This window comes from Mytilus galloprovincialis, chromosome 13 (assembly GCF_965363235.1).
Source record: "Mytilus galloprovincialis chromosome 13, xbMytGall1.hap1.1, whole genome shotgun sequence".
NCBI lineage: Eukaryota > Metazoa > Mollusca > Bivalvia > Mytilida > Mytilidae > Mytilus > Mytilus galloprovincialis.
In genome coordinates, this window is record NC_134850.1 from 71,403,387 (window position 1) to 71,426,795 (window position 23,409).

Consider the following 23,409-nt stretch of genomic DNA (forward strand, 5'->3'; position numbering starts at 1 on the left):
TTGTAATCACATAAGCAACACGACGGGTGCCGCATGTGGAGCAGGATCTGCTTACCCTTCCGGAGCACCTGAGATCACCCCTAGTTTTTGGTGGGGTTCGTGTTGTTTATTCTTTAGTTTTCTTTGTTGTGTCATGTGTACTATTGTTTTTCTGTTTGTCTTTTTCATTTTTAGCCATGGCGTTGTCAGTTTGTTTTAGATTTATGAGTTTGACTGTCCCTTTGGTATCTTTCGTCCCTCTTTTAGTTCAGTAATTTTCGTGTCTGCCCTTCCATTATGTGACTGAAGAAAAAATTCCAAAAAATAGGTAACAATTGTATCGAAAAGAGAAAATCGAGTGCACCTTTTTATGTTAGGGCGTGTTTGAGTTGAGTATTTTGTCTTGATATCGTTCAAAGTAAGAATATTTCATACATCGTCTCGCTTCAGATTCTATCATTTTTATATATTAAAGCTACAGGTTGACTTTATAACACAAAAAAATAACAGTACTAAAAGATGAAATATATGGGTCAAGTGAAATACCTATCTAATGAGTCACAAAAACAGGGAAGGTGTGTTCGAATAGCTATTTTTTTACTGAAAGTACTTGACGACAGTCTTACAAGTTGGATGATGAAAATGCATATCTTCGAAAAGTTCTAATTTTTTGTGTGTGATAACTAGGGTTTATAGTCTGCAACCACTAAAAAAATCTAGTCTGCCCTTCCACGAAATATTTAATTAGATTTTTTTTAAATGTTTATGATTTTTCGAAAATTCCACCTAACAACCGATCAGACAATAGTTTTAAGTTGAATCAATGCAGACAATATCATTAACTGATGCTCATTAGCTAGTTGATACATTTGTCTTTTAAAATATAACTGACATATAAGGATCGTATTGGTGCAATGTGGATAAATTTATCGGTTTCCAAGAGCAAAATTGGTAGCGCGTCATCGCTACAATGGCTTCCATTTTTACGATTGTGAAAATGAACTGGCGTAATGGGGAGATAATTTTGACGAAGTAGGATCCTGAATGTAAGTTTATAATTATCTTTGTTGTGTTTTTCGAACCGTTTCTCTTTTCGTCGTTTTCGTTTTTTGCCATGACATTGTTTTTGACCTCTTTTACTTAACTGACCCTTTTAGCTGTAATTCTGCAGTTTCTTTATTGAACATCAGTTTGATAATTTGTGAACTGAAGCGAGACTCGACGGTCATGTCTGTACAATACTGAACACCGTATTTTAGACATGTATAAAGGACAAAGTTAACTAAGGAGAAAAAGGCAGGTTTAAATAAAAACAATTATTTGTTTAACTTACATGAAATTTGGGTTGAACTAGTGTGAAATTCTAACAATGTTGACGGATTATACTAAACGTATAGGTATAGATGTTTACTTCAACTTTTGAAGAAAAATGTACCTCAAAAGAATATTAATTTATGGAAGATGTATTCAAAATTTAGTATTTGATGATCAATTCCGATGTCTAGCTAATTTAACAGGCTAGTCGACAAAATATATTATATAATTAATTTATATAGTTTGATTAATCGCGTACATGCACGAAGAGTATACATGTATATGTGCCAGTCGTAAATACATTTGATTAAGTTGTGAAATTTCTCAACCATAAAAAAAAATGGATAATAACTGTCATATTTCTTACTTTATACAGACATTTTTTTATGTAGAAAAGGGTGGTATTGTACTAGTTTAATATCTAGATAAACCTCTCAGTTGTATGATATTCACATCCAACTCGACTATATCAAGTATATTGACAACGATGTATGAACATAACAATGTCAAAAATAGGTGTCAACATTGTAAACAAAAAGCAAAAATGTCAACAAATAGGCATATATACAAAGCACATTAGCAAAACGAATGACAAAAATATACAAATTTAATTCATTTATATGTTTTTGAGTTTAGTATGACGTCCATTTTCGCTGACCTAATACACATTTTCATTGATGGGCCAGCCGAGGCCTACCTTCGGGGGCTTAATTTTGCAGCGTTGGAACCCCATTGGTGACCGTTAGCTGTTATCTGTTCTTTGATCGGGTTGTTCATTATCAATTCTCAATGTTTCAAAAAAAATATAAAAGCCACGTAAAAGAACATTGCCAAAAACAAAATTAAAATTAAAAAAAAAAGTAATAATTTACAAGAAAATTAAATGATTACTTTACTACGTTATTAAGGTGATAAACAACAAAGTTGAATGTTAAGAGAAAGATCAGAAATTATTAGTGAAGTTGAATCTAAATGGCAGAAACATCATATTAATGATATCAATTACAAGAGAAAAACAAAGTAATCGTGCTTTTGAATGTAACTATCTAGATGCAATTATTGTACTGACTGTACATGAAAACACATTGAAAAATATTGATGCAATAATTTGTTTAACAAAAAAAACCCGAGATATATTTCGAAAAAAACCCTTGACTTTGCTCAGTTTGTTTCTTAAGTTTTCAACACAGGTTTTGAACAACTGTGGTTATGCACATTTAATTGGTTAGGATTATACTTCATAGGTGTTTGCATTTATTCAAACTGTAAGATCAAATGTAGTTTTGTGTAAGATAACTTCATTCATGGAAAATCTATGTATAAAAAATATATGTATCACATATCGAAATGCGAGTTCTTTTTATTGCGATACTCACCTAATTGCATTATTCAAATAAATAAAAACCTCACAACAATTTTTGAATTGAAAGTAAATGATTAAATCGATATTCAGATCATTTTTAACAAGTTCTAAATGGCAGTACCTTAAATGTCAGCAATCCAAAATGGTTGTAAAAATAAAATATGTTAAAATGATTGTGTGTTACATTTGAATATTATGTCGTTGTTCTCCTCTTATATTTAATGCGTTTCCCTCAGTTTTAGTTTGTTACCCCGATTTTGTTTTTGTCCATGGATTTATGAGTTTTGAACAGCGGTATACTACTGTTGCCTTTATAAAGATATTCAATTTACGATGTCTATAAAACATATAAGTGTGGGGTCTTAATCATATCAATCATCTTGTAGAGACATGTTTCTTATGATGAATAGGAAATAAGAACATGTCTTGTACAACGAAACCAAGTTGTGTTTATCCATGTGTGTCAAAAGTAATTTAAAAAAGGTATTATCATATTACTTTGTATAGGTCCTTCATGATAATTTGAATTATAGTATCTATAATGAGTATATTTATCTATCTTAATTTCATCAGTCGTTTAAATATCGTTTTCTATGAAAAATCTTAACTATCATTAATCATGAAATAAAATGACACTGACATAAAGTGTCTTAACAAAAATACAGAACTCCATGTTAAATTCAAACAGGGGGTAAGTTTAATATTTTGACTTATTCTGGTTTTATCGTTTATGTTTACTTTATATTTTTATGAAATAAAAACTATGGTCTATTGTTGCCATCATTTTAATGATAATCAGAAAGCGTGTAATAATTACAAATAACTTATATAATTATGATTAACGATAAACAACTTCGCGAGTTGGTCAAAGAATACCTAATCGAAAAATTCAAAAATAGAAAAAAAGATTCAATGATTGTCGTCAACCTAACGAATGTGCGCAGCGGTCTATTTGACAACGAGTGTTGTTCAGTCACGAGCTGAACTGTTTTTCATATTTGAATTCTTCGATTTATTTTATATTTGATTAGCAATATACTAATTCTATTATCTCAGGTAGATATTTTGATCACTCTTTTTTGCATCAAAAAACTTCGTCTAGTCAACGGTAAAAAAAGCATAATTTAAAACGAAATACGAACTTCAAAGCAAATCCAAAAAGGGAAAGTGCATTAAAGCTGACAAAATCTAATATTAATAAACGAATTGACGAATTGAAAACAACTGTCACATTCCTGACTTGTTCTCCTCTTATATTTTATGCGTTTCCCTCATTTTTAGTTTGTAACCCGGATTTGTTTTTTTTCTATCGATTTTGAACAGCGGTATACTACTGTTGCCTTCATTTGGTATAGGTATTTAGTAAATGCCTGTATTTTCCGTGTAGATTAGATAAACAGCTCGACAATTTCATTTTGTAAGAAAAGGTCTTGATTCTCTACAATGGCCTCCGCTAACAAAGTAATAATAGCTTCAACGACCAAAGATAAACAGTGTAAGGTAGGTAGTCAATACTTTAACACAGGAAATCGATATTGTAGCACAGGTAAATAAGTTTAAAATAGATGAAATTAACACCCGTCCAGGATATAAACGTAAGCTGTAAGTTAATTTGTTAAGCATCATTTAAACATTTTGTCAATTATCCGTAATTAATATTTTTTTAATTGAACGAACAGGTTGCTTAGATTATTTCAATTCATTTCGATATAAGCATTGTCATATTTGCAAAACTGTTGTCCCGGTGTATCATTATATTCCTTCCCTAGCTACGAACAAAATGTTCAGTAACAGACGAATTTTTATATGAAGTTGTGTCTGTATTGGACAATATTGAACAGATCGATAGAAATAGTTCTCGTTGAAGTCAGATTATTTAAGCATTATTTATCTAATGGATCAAAACTTTGTAATGTGGGATATAGGAGGTACATAAAAGAGAGGATTTGGGATATAGCGTGTAAAGATGGTATTTGGAAAAAGGGGAAATGGGAATTTGGAGAAAATTGCAAAAAGAAAAGTTGGATTCGAAAACTTAGCACCTTGTGTATTTTTTTTTATATATATATTTTGCATCGTTTAGTTTGCATGCAATCAAAAGTAAAATAACAAAAATACCAAACTCCAAGGAAACTTTAAATCTTTCTTCAAATGACAGAATCAAAAGCTCAAGCACATTGGAAAGCAACTGCCAGAATCCTGACTTGGTACAGCCAATATATTAGTCATTCCTACATTTCAACTAAAGATAGTATTTATAAGACACTTTCGGAATTGCCACATAACTCATTTTTTACTTACGAAAAAAATTGAGAGAAGGTGGACGATATTTACCGGAGATATAAAAACCCAGAAGTATATGACTACCGGCAAAATCATGGCAAACACGAAAGAACAGTAACGGTGTTTATGTACACATACTTTTAGTCTTATTTAATTTTTTGGTAAGCGGAAAATATTCAAATGTTTACTTTTAAATCTATTCTTATTTGTTCTACATTCAAAACGCATGTAAAATATAATTAACCTAAGCTGTATTTGGCAAAACCTTTTTGAATTCTTCAATGTTCTCCAATTTCGTACTATATGAGTTTTTTTTAATTTTTATTCAAAAGTCTTTTGTAGACAAAAAGTGCGTCTGACGTACACAGTTTTAAACCTATTATCAATGGTCAGCTTATTATGTATAAATCAAGACGCCTATATTTAGCACAAACTTCTCATGAGTGGGTGTTATATTGAAAGGTATTCTTCAATCAGATTATTTGATACTTGTATTGTGTTTTAAGATTGGACTACGTAATACGTAGATTTTGGTTTGTGAACAGGAATTGTTTTCGCTTAATCGATTTATGACTATTTTAAGGTTTTCTGCTGTTGCCTTTATTTACGAATTTAACGTATGTTATAGTTTTTTATGTTGTGTCATTTGAACTATTGTTTGTCGGTTTGTCTTTTTCAATTTTATCCATGGCGTTGTAAGTTTATTTCAATTTATGAGTTTGACTGTTCCTCTGGTATCGTTCGCCCCTCTTTTGTAGGTCAACCCGGCTTAAAATAGAGTTATGATACAAATCGAAGGATTAGATTTCCTTTCGGTGTAATTATCTCATAAATTATAAATCCGCTAAAACATCTTTTCATATATAGAACTTGAACTAAAGGGTGTCATAGCTTCTACTGTCAAACTTAAACACCAGAGATTTATAGGTCATATGCATGCTTTAGTATGAAATTGATTTATACATCACACAACTATCATTATTAAGGGTATTTTGCGCCCAACGATTACATAGGTAATGATGTATTTCGTTTAATATGTTTGCACTAAACCAGATATGCATTTCTTCTTTCAAAATATTTAAATCCCTCTAATGAACACATAAAAATACACATTTGCCAACTTTATATGTATAGCCACTGCTTTGTAATGAATCCGATTTGTTTAATACTTTTGAACTCTACAAGGAAGGCGTTATTATACTTTTTTGAACATATTGTAATTCCTCTAGTGGATACATGTAAATGCATATCTGCTTACTAATTACTGTATTGTAATCAGTCCGATTTCAAAGGTAATTCAAACCAATGCACACTCAATCATGCAAACATTTTCTTTGAAATTTTTATTAGATTACCCTTTAATTTATGATGCAGTTCGTGTTACGTAATATTTATTATGTGTTTATTGTGTTGTGGTCTGTTATTTACTGTTTTATTACAAAAATATACCGTACTATATAATATCATGCAGCCTAGACACTCTTGCATAGAGGGAATGTTAGTGCACCAATTTTCATTCGCCATGGAAAATACAAATTGAAGATCGTTTTATATTTTGAGACTTCAAAATTACAATAATTGAACATCTTTCAACTCACCATTATAATTTAAGATTGAAATAGTTAAATAAAGGTTTGAAATTGTTTGCCGAAGTAAACTTTCGAAGATATTATCTGTATCGTACTGAATTGAAAGTATAGTCAATGAGCGAGGTATGATCTTATCTAAACAAGTCGTACCGGCCAGTATGCTGTATCATACATGCGAAAAGAAATTGTGTGGTGTTGTTTTCATGTTTAAAATGTGAATGGGACTAATGGCGGTGAGTAAAATATCATTGTTTCAATCATTTAAAAGAAACATACACTGTTGTTTTTAAATAACGCATATAGTTACCTATCAGAACATGTTGGTAATTTAAATATACGTCTTCGTTTCATTTAAGTTAACTTTATGTAAGCAAACACTGACTTCATTTTTTACCTTTCAACTGCTTTTCTCATTGTTATAAATATACTTGAATTTAATGCAAATGTTATACAAGTGAGAGGTTTCGCGCTATAAAAAAAGGTTCATTCCACTATTTTCTACATTTTAAAATGCCTGTACCAAGTCAGGAATATGACAGTTGTTGTCCATTCGTTTGATGTGTTTGAGCTTTTGAATTTGCCATGTGATTAGGGACTTTCCGTATTAAATTTTCTTCGGAGTTCAGCATTTTTGTGATTTCATTTTTTTAGTCATTTTTATATTTCTAAATTATAAATGTCATATTCTTATTTATATTCCAGACACAAAAAAAAATTAAAAAAATTCGTCTAACAATGCATTTCCTATAAAATTTAAATGTCCAAACCTGTTTTCTGGACTGGTATAGCTAAGATAGAACCATACGGATAGCAGTAGTATACCGCTGTTCAAAGATCATATATTAATTGAGAGAAAACAAATCCGGATTACAAACTAATAACATTAACGGTACCAATTTTTCTGCACCAGATGCGCATTTCCACAATACTTGTCTCTTCAGTGATGCTCGTGGCCAAAAGATGTAAAATCCAAAGCTTATATAAAAGATGAAGAGCTATAATCCAAAAGTTCCAAAAAGTATAGCCAAATCCGTGAAAGGAATCAGAGCTTTGCATGAGGGAGATACATTCCTTAATTTATAATAATTTTAAACATTTTGTGACGGAAAAATTTAATAACACAAAAAATCCGTATTTTCAGGCCAGTACCGGAGTACTGGCTACTGGGCTGGTGGTACCCTCGGGGACTAACAGTCCACCAGCAGAGGCATCGACCCAGTGGTAGTAATAACATTAACGGTACCAATTTTTCTGCACCAGATGCGCATTTCCACAATACATTTCTCTTCAGTGATGCTCGTGGCCAAAAGATGTAAAATCCAAAGCTTATTTAAAAGATGAAGAGCTATAATCCAAAAGTTCCAAAAAGTATAGCCAAGCCCGTGAAAGGAATCAGAGCTTTGCATGAGGGAGATACAAACCGAGGGTTATATGAAAATATGTTTATGTTTGCTAAAAAATGACATAAATTGTGACCTTGATCGCATGCTGTCATTTGATAAAAAAATCTTTTCAAATGTTCCTTGTTAATCGATTAAAAATGACAAACCAAGTATCAAAAGTACACCAAAATATATTTCTCCTACTAAAATATCACAACTTTGTTCAAGTAACGTAGATTTTAAAATAAATGTACATGTCAGTCGTACCTCATAGATTCTATCATTTAACGCTATTTTTTTTTTTAACTTAACGTGATTATTGAGTCAACAATAAATGTGTTACTAGTTTATTTATTATGTCTGTTTTGTTCACACATCGTTTTAAAGATAACGGAATTTGATGAGACTGTCGTAAAAGTGAGAGGTTAAGCGCTATAAAACCAAGTTCAATCCAGCATTTTCTGCATTTGAAAATGCCTGAACCAAGTCAGAAATATGACAGTTGTTGTCCATTCGTTTGATGTGTTTTGTCATTTGATTTTGCGATGTGATTAGGGACTTTCCAATTGAATTTTCCGCGGAGTTCAGTATTTTTGTGATTCTACTTTTTACTAGTGGACTAATTTGTGTCCGTCTGATTCAAGATTAGGGGAGAAAGTTATCAGAGCGACAGTCAAACTCATAGATCGACAATAAACTGACAACGCCATGACTTAAAAAAAGACAAAGTCCCTTAAAGCATTTTAATCATGTTATTAGTTCAAAAATGTCATTGAATCTGGAACACCCATGTGAATATACCACCAAACAGGGAAAATAATATTCACGTGAAATTCATGTGATCTGACTTTACTTCAGTTTCATGCAAATCTCGTGTGCAACTACAGTGAATTTCACAGGATCTTGTCCCGTGTTATCCGCGTGAATGTTTAAAATAAAGTTATCGAAACAACATCCCAAAATCTTGAAATCTACTGAGAATTATAAAAATTACATGTTTTTCTTAACAATCAAGTGAAATTCACATGAAAAAACTCGTTTGAGGTGTGTTTTTAAAACATAAAAGCTGTTTGTGTATTTATGAGATTTTGATTAAATAATCTTATATTGTATTTCACTGCATATTCATTTTTTGTTTCACAAATGTACATGTATATTTCAAATGGACTTTTAAATATTATTTTTTGTTTGTTTCAGATATAACAAGACGCAAAACTAAACAATTATTAATTTATACCTTAATTGTATGAGATGCCTCGACGAAAATTTTGCTGTTCATTCTGTCATATTTCGTTTAGAAGTATTTGGAAATTAAACACTCATCATAACTTACATATGCAACATCCACCAGTGGCCTGTAATCTGTGTCCGTTTAAGTTTACTCATTATGGTGAATTAGGAATTCACATAAGACAAGCGCATTCCGATGATATCATCACCAGGTTTGTCGAATTTACTAAACGGAACTTTATCAAAAATATACAACTGATGGAAACGAATACAAATTCTGATTCTGATTGGTTAAACACGTCTCGTGAACAAACCGGAATAACTAGTTGTGAGGAAGTGCAATGTTTAGAAAAAGACTATCGAAGAGTCAAAGAAGACCATCAATATAAGGACGAATCTAGAGTCAAAAGAGAATGCGAATGTATGGACGAATCAGGCATAAGCTTTACCAAAGAAATAAATGAACGCATTGAACAAAACGGGAATGAAGCTTCTAACAACGAAAATCGTTTACGCGAACCTAATCTAAATGGAATCAGTAAAGACTGTATAAATGATGGAAAGAGAAAAGACGTCAATACATTCGTCACAGCTCGGCCGATTACGTATAATAGGAGAGTAACGGATTCCACCGATGATTGCCGATCGGACGTCAATACATTCGTCACAGCTCGGCCGATTCCGTACTTTGATAATAGGAGAGTAGGGGATTCAACCGATGATTGCCGATCGGACGTCAATCGTGAGAGATGTCAAGTTTCATTTCGTCTTCTCGGCAATTTAGAAAGCAAAACAAAAGGAAAACATCATATGAATGCTTATTCAGTAGACAAAGTTCCAGCTACTTCGAACAAATACACGGAATTACAGAAAATGAAGTCGGTTCATGTTAATATAGAACCTTTGAGATATCCTCAGCGACGTGTTTGCAATGATCCTCCTTCAAGGTATGTAGGCCAGTTAAAAACTAATATTTATAATGATTATAAGCTATAATATATATATACCCATTGCATATTAAGACGTTTCTATGTACTGATCATATAAAATAAGAATGTGTTGTATAACTGCCGATGAGACAACTTCACAACAGACTAATTGTCGTAGAAGCTAACATCTCCTGGGTACGGTATGGCCTTCAAACTAAAACCACTCCTGACCAAATACATACACACTGATATGTTGATTTTAAACATATTAGCGGTCGTGCAACCCTCCCCCAACATGGAACAGTTCACCGATTGAATGAATACCAATAGACTAACTGGATCGACTTCTGACGAATTTGGTTTTGGAGTCTCACGAAAATATAACATACTTTGAACTGTGCAGAATATTTTTTGATCACAGGGTTAAATCAGAAACAAACTGACAGGGCAATATCAGAAGACAAAAAAAGTCTACAATTCACAATAAAGAAAAAAACATAGAGAATGAGAAACACGAACCCTGCTAAAAACCGAGGGGCTGTGGTATATATATATTTTCCAACATGCACATACGATTCCCATTATTAGTTAAATATACAATCGTTCAAATTTGCAGTTGTATGGTATTAACGTATTGATTGAACAAAATTACAAGTTAAATCTAACGAACTGAGACTTGAACGAGTAAATTATGTAAAAACTTAGAAAATACGTAAAAGATATTCAGACTCAAAATCGAAGACAAACTTAAAATCTATGGTTTTAGTTTGTAACCCGGATTTGTTTTCTCTTAATCGATTATAACTTTTAAACAGCAATACACTACTGTTGCCTTCATTAGAAATATTTCGATTCAGATAAATTAATTTGTGTCTAAAATTCAATATTGAATATTGCAGTGAAACATGTCAACATTCGAAGACTTCAAAACAGATAAAAGAAATTGCACAGGTATTAGTTTTCTCTTTTCCTCAATAGAAGGCATTAACTCACAGATATTTTCATTTGAAAACAAAAGAAATCAGGTCAATGATTTAAATTGAGGGAGGTACTCCAACTATTGGAGGAAGTTATAGAGGAAAGAAGAAGAAGGGAGAACCATTCAGTTTTATATCGCCAATACAGCTTGACACATATCACTGGCTAGTGTAAACTTCATGGGCATTTTAACTTCTTTTTAAATGTTGCATGTTATAACAAATTAAGGTGGTCTATGAACCTGTGTTTTCGTTTTTTCATTCATGAGAATTATTAACTGGAAAGCTTTTAATTGACTGACTATCAGCTAGTTGTACTATCAGGCAAAACGCCTTAATTTTTAAAATACCAATTGTTTGTATGTAATGAAGGTTGCTGATAACATGCATTAAGAATTGGATGGAGTAAATTACTATGATTATCTCCTTTTATAACAACTTCAAACTTTGACATCAGTGTCCATTTGATAATTGACATTATTGTCTGCCACATATTACATTTTTCGTACTACTGTTAAAGGAAAACGTACAGAATAAAAAATATATAGGGATACATATGCAGTTAGGTTTTTATTTATCAATAGTAGAACAATTTGCAAACCTAAAGCATTCATATCCGGATCAGTCCGAAATTAGCTTTCGTGCATTAATAAAAACAACCATATGAAAGACAAATTGATGGCCTTCGGTTGAAGTCTGCTCTATGGTTGGGATGTTGTCTCTTTGACACATTTCCATTCTCAATTTTATTTTATAGAATACATTATTCGTCCAGGTCAACAGGGTTGTTGCCCACGGACCGATAAGTGCATTGAAAACATAACTAAATGTCTGGTAATTTATTATCTGATAATTTTACTGCATAGCTCAACCGATCTGTCTGTCAATACTCAATAAAAAACTTAAATATTCAGGAAAAGGCATACTAGTATATGAATAAAGATAACACCAATTTTAGATTTAGATTTATTAATTATCTTCTATTTTGACAATTACTTTCTGCAATTAATAAATCAAATAAAGCATTTATATCATGAATATTAGCGTATTTATTGAACATGTACTTTTTTTATTTTTTACAATAGGCACTTAATTCGTTTCATCTGTTTTAGCTTACAGTGCATGATGAGATCCGCAGTACAGGACACACAGGTATAATTGGTTTCTACTTTTTTTTTTACTTAAAGTAATTTGAACTTTACATATCAAGCCTCGGCGAAAGCCACTAAAGTATTGTAGTAATATTCATATTAACACTTTAACCATAAAAATATAAACAAGAAGACGTGGTATGATTGTCAATGAGACAACTCTCCGCATGAAATGTATATCTTTACACTACACACGGCAACAGACGAATAACAGATTAATAAGTATTAAATTCCATATAATTTTTTCAATAGTTAAATATCCGGTTCATTCTTATAGATCATAGTTGACCTGGTAACTGGTGACGTCTCGTTGTCTAAAAACAAAATCACCGTATCCACAGAATTTAATTTTTATAGATATATTTTTATTTTTTTATTTTATTTTTTTTATTTATTTTATTTTTTCATTTTATATATTAATTTTCAAAATTCTCTATTCCTTTTCTGGTTACTTGTGTTACTTTTTCGCCAAACTAGGCAAATGTTCTATTTTCATATGACATTGAAGATAGATAGATCCTAGTTGGTTCGATCCTATTTGTGTGATTGATGAGCAAATACAATATAATCGTTATAAATTAAACAACATTCAACCTTTTTCAACTGAATTTTATTTAAGAGCCTCTTTTCTCCAATACAGGGGAACGGGTTGATTAGAATGTCATGATATATAGGTGGGGTTTTTTCAAAGTTTTATTTAAAGTTGATATTCAATAAAATACATAAACCTAATTCTAATGAGCTTTTCAAATTATTCAATTTTTATTTAATTACCAGAACAATACTTATCTTTCTGTTGCAACTTATAAAGTGGCTAAAGATACTAAGGAGATATTCAAAACATATTAGTCGAGATAAACTGACAACGACATGGTAAAAGTTTTTTAAAAGCTGATACAAAAGGGACATTCAAACTCATAGATCGAAAATAAACTGACAAGGCCATGGCTAAAATAGAAACAGACAAACAATAGTACACATAACACAGCATAGAAAACTTGGGGTAATCTAAGTAGTTCTGGAAGGGTAAACATATTGATGTTGAACATGTAAGATATGAAAAGGAGCAGGTATGAAATCATTCTCCAAATTTGACTCGAGCGTCACTGATGAGTCTTTTTTAGACGAAACGCGCGTCTGGCGTAAATATAAAATGTTGATCCTGGTATCTATGATGAGTTTATTTATATGTACAAGGTGTGAATCAAATATTAAAAATTTAAAGAAATATGACTATAATGAAAAATGTATGCTATTTACATATTTAAAGTGTTACTAAATGTATAATTTATTTAAGTGCAACTAATCATCTTTTATTCAAGGAACTTGAGACATGTCAATATCATTTATAAGTAAATAGAAATATATGAATATACATAAGTTGGGTGGGGGAGTAATTGATAAAATGTATTTTTATATAATGGTTGTTTGGTAGTTTTCGTCATGGTGAAAAGCTAATTATAGCAAATTATCGTTCTGGGTTTGTAAATATAAATGTTTATTAGTAAGAGCAATTGTCTGATGCTTGGTCCGTTTCTGTGTGTGTAAGTTACATTGTAGTGTTGTGTCGTTGTTCTCCTCTTATATTTATGCGTTTCCGTCAGTTTTAGTTTGTTACCCCGATTTTGTTTTTTGTCCATGGATTTATGAGTTTGAACAGCGGTATACTACTGTTGCCCTTATTTATTTAAAATTCTATGTTTTAGTTCTTGTGCTTATGAGTTTGTTCACAAATATATTACTGTGTATTTATAAATATCAATGTAAGAAGAAGAATAATGAGACAAGTATTATGTTTTGTTCAAACTCTCAAACTACCTTATCAAGACAATAAAAGACCGTACCTTGACCAATATATTGGTTTACTTTTATGAATAGTGACTGGGATAGGGAGTTGTCTCATTGTCACTGATACCACATCTTCCTATGTCTAATCAAAACACTTTTTTTTTATTGTAGAATGGACCGAGGCTATACACAGACTAAAACGTAGTTTTAGGAAAAAGAGGAAAAGGGACAAAGAAGCGAAGTTTATAAGTGACCCGGAGTCCTTCTCCAATTGGTTAACAGCAAATTTACCTGTTGATGGGATCATATGTGGCTGCGGAAGACATCTCAAAACAGTCAAAGCGATTACAGTCCACTTACACAGAAAAAGCCGCTCAGCTCTCAAAAATGTAAAAATTTTCAAAAAAAGCATTGTTTATAATCCTTGAAAGTTTAAAACGTTGTATTGATCCACTTAGTGGTATTTGTCTGAGTTTATTCTTTTTGCGGTCTTTCTTTATATCATATCCGAGAAAAACCATCATGTGTTCGATTCAACCAATCACATTTGACCAACCTGAACTTTGGATTTTTACATCATAATTTTTATACTTTTTTCTAATGAATTGAACCTAATATATAAATGAACATAATTATGACATAATCAGGAGTTCTTATTTTTACTTTTCTGAATCAAATTCTATGCTAATTTGAGAAGAGGAATGTTGTAGTGTAAAGATATACATCTCTTGATGAGAGTTGTTCAACATTTGATAGATGTTACATATTTGTATTTTTCATTATTTTGCCCCATTTATGGGCATTGCGTTTTCTGGTCTGAGGACCGTAGGGCTGTTTGTTCGTTCGTCTGTTCGTCCGTGCGTCCGTCCGTTCGTCCCACTTCAGGCAAAAGTTTTTGGTCGAGGTAGTTTTTGATGAAGTTGAAGTCCAATAAACTTGAAACTTAGTACACATGTTCCTTACAATTTTAATGCCAAATCAAAGATTTTCCACAATTTTCACGGTCAATTGAACATAGAAAATGATAGTGCGGATGGGGCATCCGTGTTCTATGAACACATTCTTGTTTATTTGAGTTTTTTAGTAGCAATCCAATGTATTAGATTTGCGAATCCATCAGTACTTGGTGATGGTAATTTAATAATGGCGCCAAGTATAGGACTTGTATTCATGTAATTGATTGATGACTATTGAATAATGGTATACTACTGTTGCCTTTATTTACCAGTATTGTCTACAAGACTGGTATACATTTTTGTTCCAGTATTGTAATAGCAAATTTATAAAGAACTCTAATGCATGTAGACCAGTATTATTTGTACACAATACGGATGGTATGGTTAGAGTACAATTGAACAATAAGAGTCTTAAGCTTTTTCTATTACAAAAAAAAAATCTGTTGTTATTTGCAATATTCAGTTTTTAAATGTCATGTGCTTTGTATTTAGAGGCTGTTTTTATGGATTTGTAATTTTTGTATAAAACCAAATATAAAAATGCAAGATTGTATCATGATTTAGTTATATTTGTGTTGACACATTTTCCATAGGTTGAACAGTCTTAAGGAATGAACATTTTAAAATATAAACATATTCTTTGTTGACACTGATGCTGTAAAATGGTTTAATTACATTTATTTTATTTCCTTAATTTTCAAACGTACTTTTATTCTAAAAATATAGAAAAGCCGAATGGAATTCGTTTGTTTGATGTTAACATTAAGTCTTCAATTTAAACATAATGCCAACTTATATATTTGTTTATCGGTAATTTGTACATTTTTCCTTTGATGTGTACTCGCTGATAAAGTCAGTATCAGTGAACTGGCTGTAATATAAAATTGATTGGGTCCGTACGCAAATGACATGCGCGAATTCAACTCGCACGGATCTACTTTACCCTTCCATTCGCAAAATTGCGAGTGATTTTTTTCGCAGAAACGCACGAGTATTTTGGCGAATGAAACACTTGTCATTGTTTGAAGCTCCCAAAAAGTAAGTTTAGCCTTTTTGAACGATTGTTGTGAAAAAATCCCATGGACACAAAACGTACACTATTATTGATAAATGAAATTCAAGCTTTCCTTGCTATTCACAAGGACGTACAAGTAACAGTAACATTTCGTCCATGCTGTTCCAATCTGAGTTTTTATTCATAAAATACCAATACATAGCCTGGTGCTGTTCCAAGTATAGTTTTCTTTTTCTGCTTCTTGAGAAGTATTTGTTTTACCTTTTCAGTCCCTATAAAGTGTTGCAATTCATATTTAGAGGCAAAACATCTATCGCATGAGACTGAGAGAATCTAGGGGGAAATGGAATGTACGCATTTTCGACATTTTTGTGGGACTGTCATATACAATTTTAAAAGATGTGGTTTCATTGTCAATATAAAGACAGATATTCATAGAACAAAGAGAAAAAAGAGGACATATTTAAATGCAGATCTAGGATAAATTTTAAAAAAGGGACACCAAACTAGACAACTTTTTGTGTGAAACTATGCTGATTCGTTGTGGAAAAAAAGAAATTTGACTTACCGGTTTGCTAACATTATGTTTGGCATTGTTAGTCATGTCCAAAGAAGAATATTAATGAAACACATGCAATAATTCCTTTTCAATACTTTGTGCAAGAGAACGCCATTTTTACTGCACTGTGACAAAATTTCAAATGACTTAATTACGCCTGTGACGTCAAGTGTGATTCACCGTGATTCGACGCAAAAAAGTAGTTCGTTTATTATTTTCTCTATTATAGTAGTGATTTTTATTTTTTTAAATTACCGATAAACAGAATAAAGGACTTTTTGTTTTTGATACTGACTTTATCAAAGAAAAATATCAGACTCGCCCTTTAGGCTCACCTGATATTTTACTGTGAAAAAGTCAGTATGAAAAACAAAAAGTCCTTTATTCTATATTTCTGGGCCACCTGAAGAACGCCTCCGGGTGTGGGAATTTCTCGCTGCATTGGAGACCTGTTGGTGACCTTCTGCTGTTGTCTGTTATATATATGGTCGGGTTGTTGTCTCTTTGACACATTCCCCATTGCCATTCTCAATTTTATTAATAGATATCAAGGGGAATTGTCCATCAAACCTATACGTAAAATGTTCTATTTGAAACGTATGATAGATTTTAGACTTTCTCTGATAATAGTTATCAAAGGTACCAGGATAATAATTTCGTACGCCAGACGCGCGTTTCGTCTACATAAGACTCATCAGTGAAGCTCATATCAAAATATTTATAAAGCCAAACAAGTAAAAAGTTGAACAGCATTGGGATCCAAAATTCGAAAAAGTTGTGCCAAATAATGCTAAGGTAATCTATGCCTGGGATAAGAAAATCCTTAGTTTTTCCAAAAATTCAGAAAAACATGTTTAACCCCGCCGCAATTTTGCGCCTGTCCCAAGTCAGGAGCCTCTGGCCTTTGTTAGTCTTGTATGATTTTAAATTTTAGTTTCTTGTGTATAATTCGGAGTTTAGTATGACGTCCATTATCACTGTACTATTATGCATATTTTAGGGGCCAGCTGAAGGACACCTACGGGTGCGGGAATTCTCGCTACATTGAAGACCCATTGGTTGCCTTCGGCTGTTGTTTGCTCTATGGTCGGGTGGTTGTCGCTTTGACATATTCACCATTTCCTTTCTCAATTTTAAAGTTTTGTAAACAGGAAATTTATAAAAATGACCACATTATTGATATTCATGTCAACACCGAAGTGTTGACTACTGGGCTGGTGATACCCTCGGGGACGAAACGTCCACCAGCAGTGGCATCGACCCAGTGGTGTAAATAGTTATCAAAGGTACCAGGATTATAATTTAGTACGCCAGACGCGCGTTTCGTCTACATAAGACTCATCAGTGACGCTCATATCAAAATATTTATAAAGCCAAACAAGTAAAAAGTTGAAGAGCATTGGGATCCAAAATTCCAAAAAGTTGTGCCAAATAATGCTAAGATAATCTATGCCTGGGATAAGAAAATCCTTAGTTTTTCCAAAAATTCAAAGTTTTGTAAACAGGAAATTTTATAAAAATGACAAATGGTCTGTATCATGTCTTAAACATATACATGTTGCAACCCTTTTTGACTATTTTATTTATTATGTCTGTTTAGTGCACGCATCATTGTAAATATAACAGAATTTGATGAGACTGTCTTCAAAGTGTGAGGTTTAGCGCTATAAAACCAGGTTTAATACACCATTTTCTACATTTGAAAATGCCTGTGCCAAGTCAGGAATATGACAGTTCTTGTTCATTCGTTTTTAATATGTTTTGTTATTTGATTTTGCCATGTGATTATGGACTTTCCGATTAGATTTTCCTCTAAGTTCAGTATTTTTGTGATTTTACTTTTTGATATATCATTTATATGTATGAGTAATAGTGCTTAAAACTTTCCATTTTCATATCATTGATTATTATCAGGATTACTTCTTTTTACATTGAAAAAAAAGACATTTAATAAAATTAACGGTACCAATTTTCTTGCACCAGATGCGCATTTCGACAATACATGTCTCTTCAGTGATGCTCGTGGCCAAAATATTTGAAATCCAAAGCTTATATAAAAGATGAACAGCTATAATCCAAAAGGTCCAAAAAGTATAGCAAAATCCGTGAAAGGAATCAGAGCTTTGCATTAGGGAGATACATTCCTTAATTTATAATAATTTCTAATATTTTGTAACAGCAAATTTTAATAACACAAAAAAATCCGTATTTTTAACCCTCTTGCTGCCGATGGGTTTTCAAGGTTGCATTTCGTGTGCCAGAAAATACGACAACTCTAAGTCTGTGACGTCTCATGCATAACAGTAACGTCATTCGATATATGACGTAATGCAATAATGACCGTTACATTTGGAACACATTGAAGAAAAATATTATCAATTTGTAATCTTTTTATTGCAAGGGATACAGCAATGATGAAAAGCTTGCATAAATTAAAACATGGACAAATGTGTCCCTCCGGCACTGCCGATGTGGATACATGTGTGTCCCTCCGGCAGCAAGAGGATTAAACTGCATTACTGGTACATCATTGGAGTATAGTGTGTTGAATGAGCTTGTGTGCATTTATTTTGTTATGATCATTTCTTTTGTCAGGTTAAATGTTTTAATTTTGTAGATAGTATTTGAGTTGCTTTGCTTAATATTATGTATGTTGAATTTGTGATATAATCGAAGATCTGACAGAGGGAAACAGAATAAGTGAAATCAACATCGGGCTAATACTTCGTCACACTTTGTGTTACAATTTATAAATGTTTTGTTTTCAGAAATAAAGACCTTTACTAACTATGTTGAACGCATCTATGCAATTGAACTTGAAAAAGGGGATACAACAGATACAGTTAAATATGCATCTTAGAGTGACATACATATAGAAATTGACAAAGAGGGTCGTTTGAGAAAAATAAAGATTCCACCACTGCAACAAGTTTGCTACGATGTTTTGACACTCGTGAAAGTCAAATTATAATATTTGAGCGCGAGGCCTGGCGAGCTTTTTAGATAATTAAAATTTAAATGTCGAGGGTGGAGAAATATCGTAATACACGAGTTAAAGCGCTGTAATTTGTTTCTCTAATAATTTTTATTCTTTCTTTTCAAAAATTAGAATAAAGTTGTGTACTTTTATTTCTAAAACTTTCCATTTTTAAGTAGCGACATTCCTGCAGCACCTGCATACGGGGTATATATCTCCCAATTGATACGATATTCCCGTGCTTGCATTTCCTATCATGATTTTTTTTATAGAGGGTTGCTGCTCACAAGGAGGCTATTAACCCAAGAGTTCCAAATGATGAAGTTGAAATCAAGCCTTCCTAAATTTTCCGGACGCCACCACGAGTTGGTTGGCCGTTATGGAATAACCGTTTCACAGATGATATTGGATATTTTCCTTACGTCGTAACTACAATCCCCTTCCCTTTTATGAATGTGACCTACCGGATTTGTTATAAAATGAGCAACACGACGGGTGCCACATGTTGATCTGCTTACCCTTCTTGAGCACCAGAGATCACCCCTAGTTTTTGGTGGGGTTCGTGTGGCTTATTTATTAGTTGTCTATGTTGTGTCATGTGAACTATTGTTTGTCTATTTGTCTTTTTCAATTTATTTTTAAATACGGAAGAAACCATAAAAAAAAACTTAAAGTCACCTTTAAATTTCGACCAATTATTTGTCGACAACAGATAAAACACTAGTGAGGAGAAATATTTCTCTTACACCGATCAGGAAATGTGAAAATAGCACAAAAATTAGGGAACAAAACGAAAAGAGAGACGATTTCAGCTCCCCAATGGAAGCTTTCCATTTCTATGTAGCAACATTTCCAAAAGCACATGCATATGAAGTATGAATCTCCGGATTGATATGATATTATAATGTTTGAACTTTCTATAATGATTTTCGTGATATTGAATTGCTACTTACATGAAAGCTATTAAACCAAGAGCTCAAATGGATAAAGTGGTCGTAAACACCCCTTCAATAGAGTTACAGATGCCTTCACGAGTTTGTTGACCGTAATGGAATATCGGATTTCAAGATGATGACGAATATGTTCTAAAAGAGGGACGAAAGATACCAGAGGGACAGTCAAACTCATAAATCGACAATAAACTGACAACGCCATGGCTTAAAATGAAAAGGACAAACAGACAAACAATAGTACACATAACACATAACACAACATAGAAAACTAAAGAATAAACAACACGAACACCACCAAAAACTAGTGATGATCTCAGGTGCTTGTATAACCGCAATTATGTCCTCTTTTCCTTAAATGTGACCTACCGAATTTGACTTTATTACCGGAGTTGTACTTGCATGGGTAAAACAACGGATGCCAAATGTGGAGCAGGTTTTGTTTAACCTTCCAGAATACTTGAGACCACCCCCCCCCCCCTTTAGTTTTTGGTGAGTTTCGCGTTGCTAAATCTTTAATGACCTATGTTGTGTTAATAAGGCGTTGTTATCTATTGTCGTTTTTATTTTTTTGTCCACTTTTGAATTTTGTCATTTTGTCCACTATTGCATTTTGTCATTTTGTTTGATATAAACTCATCAAAGATACCAGGACTAAATTTTGTATATACGCCAGACGCGCGTTTCGTCTACAAAAGACTCACCAGTGACGCTCGAATCCAAAAAAGTTAAAAAGGCAAAATAAAGTACAAAGTTGAAGAGCATTGAGGAACAAAATTCCTAAAAGTTTTGCCAAATCCACCTTAGGTAATCTATGCCTGAGGTACAAAAAGCCTTAGTATTTCAAAAATTCTAAATTTTGTAAACAGTAAATTTATAAATATAACCATATCATGGATAATTCATGTCAGCACAAAAAGTGTTATGAGTTTGAATATTCCTCGAAACTTGATATTCTTGTTATTTTATAAGTAGGTACATTTTGCCTTTCTTTTGCTGTACTAGATTGATTACGTTTTATATCGATTCACTTAAAGGCACATTTTGTTGCAATTACCGTTTCCTTTTTCACAACAGTCAACAAAAATGTACAGACGTTGGTTGTGAACGTCTTTTCTATTATATTTATGTGTTATGGTAAAGAAAATTAATCACCGCCTTCATTTATCAGATTTGATTTCGTTTAAAGTAATCAGTACGATATTTTACGTTTGAAGTTAGATTCATAACAAACCTGACATAGTTTTATAATATAGTTAATTGCTACCTCAGTTTTATATTAATAAGAATTAAAATGTGCTTTGTTATTAAATGCAATATCAGTATTTAGTTCAAATATATAATCTTAAATTAATCCTAATTCTATCTTATTCATTCTTATGTGACGTCATTATTTATTTTTTGATGCTCTGTTTTACTAATTCAAATGACGTCATTTTTTCGTCATTTTTCAGTTTCAAATAGGACGTCACTTGGCGTAGAGGTTTAAACGTATTCGGATGTGTCTACTTTTGTGTTTCAAATGTCTGGTTATGTAAATGTATTTCAGTTGTTTCCTGTAATTAGTTAATACTTCAGCTTTATCATGTACATCTTTTGAATATTCATTTTATTAAATTTACTGTTTGCAAAAGTATAAATTACTCTAAATTATAGGGATTTTCTGGTAACTTAACAGAAAACCCTTGCCGTTTTTGGCACAACCTTTTTGATCTTTTGGTCCTCGATGATGTTCAACTTTGTACTCGTTTCGGCTTTCAAACTTTTGTATCTGTGCGTCACACATAGGTCTTGTGTGGACAAAATACACTTCTGGCGTATTAAAATTTTGAACTTGTTGCCTTTTGTTGGCTGTTGTTCGTGTGATTCTTTGTCAATTGTGTTCTCCAATTTATTTATATTGTAGTCCTGTGTTGTCATTTTGATGTTATATTTCACATGGCCATAAAAGTGCGAGGTTTGGCATGCCACAAAACCAGGTTCAACCCACCATTTTTTCCTTTAAAAATGCCCTGTACCAAGTCAGGAATATGGTCATTGTTATATTATAGTTCGTTTCTGTGTGTATTACATTATAACGTTGTGTCGTTTGTTTTCTCTTATTTTTGAGTGTAAATTAACATTGCGATAAGACGTGTCACGGTACTTGTCTATCCCAAATTCATGTATTTGGTTTTGATGTTATATATATGTTTCATTTGTTATTCTCGTGGGATTTTGTCTATATGTGTTACATTTTAGTGTTATGTCGTTGTTCTCCTCTTATATTTAATGCGTTTCCCTCGGTTTTAGTTTGTTATCCCGATTTTGTTTTTTGTCCATGGATTTATGAGTTTTGAACAGCGGTATACTACTGTTGCCTTTATTTAGAATATCACATATACTTGTGTTAACAGAGGCAAAACATATTGCATGAGAAAATTCAATCGAAGTGAGACAAATCTAAATATTAATGGCAAAATTCGTAGTCCTTCTAACGTCTTCAATATGAAATAGATATGCGTTTGTTAAAACAAATATGGAATTGGATACACAGATAAAATGAATCATAAAACAACGGAGAATTGCATCGTTTGACAAATTCAATAAGTATTATGAAATAAGATGCAAATATTCTGAACTCCAAGGTAAATTCAAAAAGGGTAGTATAAATATTAGATGTGGTGCGATTGCTAATAAGACACTTCTCTACAAGAGACCAAGTGACCTTATTTTACTTTAGTGTGTACTTTTATATCAGACGATCCACTTTTCAGTGTGAATTCACATTAAATTGTTCATTAATCCAATGCACTTTAATTGATACTACTTTTATACACATTACGACCGACTCTTTAGTTGGAGGGATGACAGGGTGGCGGTGGTAGCCATGATGAAATGGGTGATGGGTATTCAAACGTGTTATATTCCTACTAATAAAAGTTATAATAATGACTACTAGATACTGTTAATACACAAACCTTGTGC

The 23,409-nt window shown here is 32.3% G+C and overlaps 1 protein-coding gene across 4 annotated transcripts in view; it reads left to right on the forward strand.

The window, feature by feature from the left end:
* Window positions 1-15,494, forward strand: part of LOC143057577 (uncharacterized) — a 29,568-nt gene extending 14,074 nt beyond the window's left edge. For 3 of the 4 annotated variants that reach the window (XM_076230896.1, XM_076230893.1, XM_076230895.1), the window contains exons 2-5: window positions 9,108-10,087; window positions 10,969-11,020; window positions 12,159-12,198; window positions 14,157-15,494. In XM_076230896.1, coding sequence (XP_076087011.1) covers window positions 9,162-10,087; window positions 10,969-11,020; window positions 12,159-12,198; window positions 14,157-14,413 — 1,275 coding nt within the window. In that variant the 5' untranslated portion in view covers window positions 9,108-9,161 and the 3' untranslated portion in view covers window positions 14,414-15,494. Of the gene's footprint in view, window positions 1-6,455; window positions 6,762-9,107; window positions 10,088-10,968; window positions 11,021-12,158; window positions 12,199-14,156 lie in introns of those variants that run through there. The other variant, XM_076230894.1, reaches the window with a different exon arrangement.
* The last annotated feature ends 7,915 nt before the right edge of the window (window positions 15,495-23,409 follow it).